Here is a 5,158-nt window from a genome sequence, read left to right on the forward strand (position 1 = left end):
GTCATTGTGTTGTTTCCGTGCACTCCTGCGAAGCATCAAGGGTAGCTTTGTAGTACAACTAAGCTTTACCGTAAGAACAAGTAACTCACACTATTTAACAAAGCGGGCATAATACTAACAAAGCACGAATATGCAGCGTTGTGACAGCACTCAAAACCAACATCGAATTTGACATTAAAGTTTATGCTAGAGTACTGCTAGAGTACTAATGCAAAAAAAAAAAAAAAACGTACTCTAATGTGTCAGCCAGAATGTTACACAATCGTTACTGGTTGATTTCTTTGGCAGTAAGTTTTGTTTTTGTTTCGTGATAAATTGTTAAAATTCGGCTTTCAGGTAACGTTCACATGGTTAGCGTTGTGCAGTATAATCGAATGCGTCAGTGCGCTTTATTGTGTGTATTTGTGTCAGTTTTACACGACTTTAGTGAAATGGAACACATCTCATATGCTGAGGAAGTTTTGAGCCTGACGTCAGTGCTATTCAAAAGCGTACCTAGAACACGACCTGGAATTCGTGAAAAGAGCGCGTCTGTGAAAACAACCCGAAATCAAATGCAACAAAGCGAGTGAGGCGAGGGTGCGCGACGTTGGTAAGCCGCGGTAAACTCTGGAGACTCTGTCACTCAGTTAAATCACTTGTTGACTCGCACAGAAGCATTATGGCAACCCATCGCTACACGTGCGTTGGCTTTTCGGCTAAAATAGACTGGAAGAGCATCGAGTTCCTGCTACCCATGCCCGTCTACCGCATCTGCAGTATATGTGGCGTGGTTCCCGACATGATATTTAGCCTCGAGTGCGGCCACGTCTTTTGCACAACGTGCATGAACGAACTGATGTTGAACTCGCCCGTCGTCGTCTGCCCTTTCGACAAGGGGAGCTTCGAAGAAGGCCGTGTAAGCCGCGACTCGTCATCTCAGGCGTACGTCACCGGTTGCAAGTCCTACTGTCTCAACAAAGCGAACGGGTGCAACTACGTGGGGCCCGTGTCAGATATGGTCGAGCACTACTACTCGGAGTGCTGCCACCACCTCGTCCACTGCCGCTCGTGCAAGAATCCCGTCGCCAGAATGAACGTCTTGGCTCACTTGCGGGGCGGCTGCAAGTCGGACGTGCTGGCCACGAACCAGGCGCGGACGTCGTCCGCATCCGCTAGCGGTGGCTCCGACGCCGACGGTTCTCTGTCCATGCTTCTGAGCAAGATCGAGAACCTGGAGAACGTCCTTCTGACGAGGACAAATCACCTCGAAGAAATGCTGCGCGAACGGATCAGCGTCGCTGCGCAGCCGCCGCCGGTCCTCACTGACGAAGTCGCTGGGACGACAATTGATTCACGGCCGGACACCACCACTGCGGTAGACACTGCCGCACAGGGCGGCGGAGAACGACAGCAGCCCGACGTCGTGTCGGCGTCTTCGACGTCTCCGTCCGAAGAGAACGCTACGCCAGTAGCCAACCGTGACGCCGCGGTGGCAGACTCCCCGACCCAATCGAGAGATCAGTCGCCGTCCGAGCCTCTCACTAACGGCCTCAATGGCGAGCCCGAGGCTGTGGTTGAGTCAACGACACCTTCAGATGCAGCCGAAGCGCAGCCCAGTCCGGAACCTAAAGCCTTTTTCACTTACGTCTGGGTGATCAAACCCTTCCGCAAGTACCGTAACGCGCCCCTGCAGGTCTTCACGAGCGACGTACTCACTGTGGGTGAGAACGGGTACAGGATGAGGCTGGAAGGCAAGTTCCACGACCTGGGCGACTCGTCTCTTCACCTCGGGCTCTACATGAGGATCGTCAGGGGCCCCAACGACGCCTCGCTCGAATGGCCGTTCAACCGCAAGTGCTCATTCGTGGTCCTCCACCATAAGCAGCGCCCCAGAGACGTAAGCTACGACGTTTTTGCCCAAATGAACGTCGAGGAAAGGCAGAACGCGGCCAACACGGTTCTGAAGCGACCGAAAAAGAAGGATAACGACAGCATCGGCCTTGACAGGTGTCTGTCGGTCGCGCAACTGCTGCAGAGCGGGTTTGTCAAGAACAACGAATTCAGGGTGCGCTTCATTGTTGAGTGAAGTGCTCGCCGCATTTCGCGAAGCAAGACCTGTCGGGATGCGATAGACTTGCTTCCAGCCTTTGGACTGCTTTCTCGAGAGCGGTGGTGACAAAACCTTTTTAGCACACGTCCATCCTTTTTTGTTGTTGCTGCCTCATCATCGGTCACATGTTGAGAGCATCATATTGTTTTATTTGGCTGCTTGGAATGGCTGAATATGGCGACTAATGTTGAGTGAATAGCTAACGGTCTTGCTTGCTGTGTCTTTGCCATCAAAAGCACTGACACACCAGACCGTTTCACCAAAGCAGATGAAATGATGTAGAAGTTATGCGGCAGGCAGGCACTGCTAGTTCAGAAGCTTTCTTTTCTCTCTTTTACTGTTTCATTATTTGTTTCCTAACTGATTGCCTGAACTGTGATCTGCATGATAGCCAGACTTGCGAGCATGTGGTACAAGAATTGTGATTATCTGTAAGCTTACATCACTGAAGGTGGACCTTTCATCAGTCGTTTTATGTGTTTATCACCACCACCTCATGTGCAATGGGGGTTCTACAGGAACACGTTGCAAGACAAAGTTTCACTGCTAGACTAATTCTGTTGTGAGCTTGATATGATGGTTGAACTTGATTTGATGGTTGCAGGTTCTATTGAATAGATGGCTTGCACTGATGTTGCTGCCACCTTTCTGGCAAAACGTTTGCACGCACTAGTCTTACCTGCTATTCCTCGGTAGTGCAGAAGAGACTGAGTGCCTCACCCAAATGGTGGAAGTGACATTATATGCAAGCCTTCTTTTATACATGTCATCATTTTGGAGGTTGTGAGCACTTATGGATTGATGCACAAGTTGGAACGTTCGACCTTCCATGGGTTCTTGCTGTGGGTTTTGAGTAAAGTGGATCACTCTCTGGTCATGAAAACGTGAGCTTATGTTTGGCCACTGTATCTTGGTGGTTTGCTTGCTATATGTTAAAGTAAGTACCTTTCTCCAGTGGAGTAATCGGGCCAAATGATGTCACCATCATATCTTGCTTTTCGTTATCCTACCCATATGGGAAATTAAAAACAATAGAAAGATTACATTGAATGAATCAACATAATTGTGGGCTTGGGCATTCGTTGCACCAACCCTAGTGATCAACCTTTGGTGTATTCTGTGACAGCTAAGGTGGCGTTGGCACATGACATCACCAAACGTCACTGATGGGCTCCTGGGATTTTTTGGCGCCAGGCTTGGTGCCGTGTTGTGCAAATGCCAACTGTTGTTTCAGTGTTTGTTTGTGCTGTCATCATCTTTGATGCTACAAATTTTATGCAGCAGTATTAAGTTTCACCATGTTTTGGCTCATGAACAAGGCGTCTTGCTTCTCTGACAGAGAGTGATGGGCGACATCACTACACCAGAACTGTGGCCTCCAAGATTGTGTTGTATTGCGTGGTGTAGATAACACCTCTAATTGCAGAGGCCATGCCAGACAGTTCCAGTAATCTTGACAAAACATGAATTTGTGGAGCACTTCTTGACACATACCACCATGACAACACCTTGCTGCAGGTTGCATTCTCTCGCATATTTGCTTTCCATCATTTTCATTCTAGTTTCCATATGTCTTCACTGCATAAGGGACCCAAAAGCAGCTCTGTGTAATTTAAACATCAGCTACACATTTTGCGCTGAAGAACATGTTGTGGGTTGTATTCCCAGTCAATCACTTTCAAAGTGATTGACTGGGAAAGTGTGAGACGGGATAGGAACATTCCCCTGTGTCTCGCACTGTTAGAATACTGCAAGCTTGTACCAACTAAGCAAAATCAATGCATCACGTTTTTGAAGGTATCATTTTGAATTTGTATTCATTGAAAAAACCTGCAGCCAGAAGGATGCCTGTTTTTTCACTTAGGTGTTGTGTTGCTTGTTACATCGCACAGAAGTGACATACCCCAAAGTGATATACCGTGGGTACGGCCTGAGCTGTGTTGCTGTCTTACCTTGGTAAAACTTTATTTTTGCGCAGAATTTCAAATCGTGCAGATGAATCTCTTTCCTTATTTCTTTTCCTTCCACTTTTTAAATATTTTTTTTTCAGCTGCATGGTGCATCTGGTGCTTCATTTGTTGTCTGTGTGCCCTGTTTTTAGTTCCTTTGCTTTGAACCATAAGCACTGTGGTGATCAAGTATCACTTACACTTTCTTTTGCATCTCTGTGTTACATTGCACCTGTGAATTGGCAGTGCCACAACAGGACTGCTTTGTTTGACGAGGCCAAATAAAAGCACAAGGAATGCACCTGTCTCGCATTTGTGTAGTACGAGAAAACTGGAGCCTTCTGCATGGAAACGAATTTCAATTACTTCAAACGAAATAATAACAAAAATTGGCACAATTGACACTAAGTAAAACCTAGGAAGGGCCACCGATTTATGAACACGTAGTAGCGGGTGGTGCTTAAATACTGGCAACTAGTGAATGCCTATTGAAATGACGTACTTGAATTGCTGTTTGAAACAAACAGCTACTGTTTGATATTAAGATTACTTTTAAATAATTTCAACCTTTTCAGTAGCAGTGAAAGGCCTCTGCAGTTCATGAAAAGAAGCAACCAGCCATCTGTATGGGACATGGACTTGTTGCCATCGAAGAACAGGAACCAAAGGTCAGTGACAGGCCTAGAATGTCAGCTCAAGTGTACTGTTTCCATTGCCATTACTTCTATGTGAAAGGAAAAGTAGTTCAGTTCTCTTAGTAGGAGTGATGGCGGAACCATTCAGTTCAGCCTGGCATTTTAGGCCAGCAGTTGCTCCACTTATAGCGCCTCTTTCCGGGTATATAGTTGATGACCATGTGTGAAAGTCCATCTATTGAAGAAACTCAAGCAGAAGAAGCAATTTTTATCTTTACATCAACCTGGTGGCTTTATTTAAACACTAGGCATTGTACACAGTCATATGGAAGTCCCCTTCTCATGGCATCCAGTAGAATGTTTTACTTCGCAGTATGACAACAGCAGGGCCATATAAAATGTTCCATATCGCTTGCTGCAGCTGACACAAACGAGCTTAAACTGATGTGTCCCTTCGAAACTATATTTTCATTAGTTTTGTG

The 5,158-nt window shown here is 46.6% G+C and overlaps 1 protein-coding gene across 1 annotated transcript; it reads left to right on the top strand.

Annotated features, from left to right (window-relative positions):
• The first annotated feature begins 269 nt into the window (after positions 1-269).
• Positions 270-4,342, top strand: LOC126528402 (uncharacterized). Its single transcript, XM_050176295.3, has one exon. It carries the CDS (start codon positions 662-664, stop codon positions 2,066-2,068), a length of 1,407 nt encoding a protein of 468 aa, XP_050032252.2. The 5' UTR covers positions 270-661; the 3' UTR covers positions 2,069-4,342.
• The last annotated feature ends 816 nt before the right edge of the window (positions 4,343-5,158 follow it).

Source organism: Dermacentor andersoni, chromosome 9 (assembly GCF_023375885.2).
Source record: "Dermacentor andersoni chromosome 9, qqDerAnde1_hic_scaffold, whole genome shotgun sequence".
In the NCBI taxonomy this organism is placed as follows: domain Eukaryota; kingdom Metazoa; phylum Arthropoda; class Arachnida; order Ixodida; family Ixodidae; genus Dermacentor; species Dermacentor andersoni.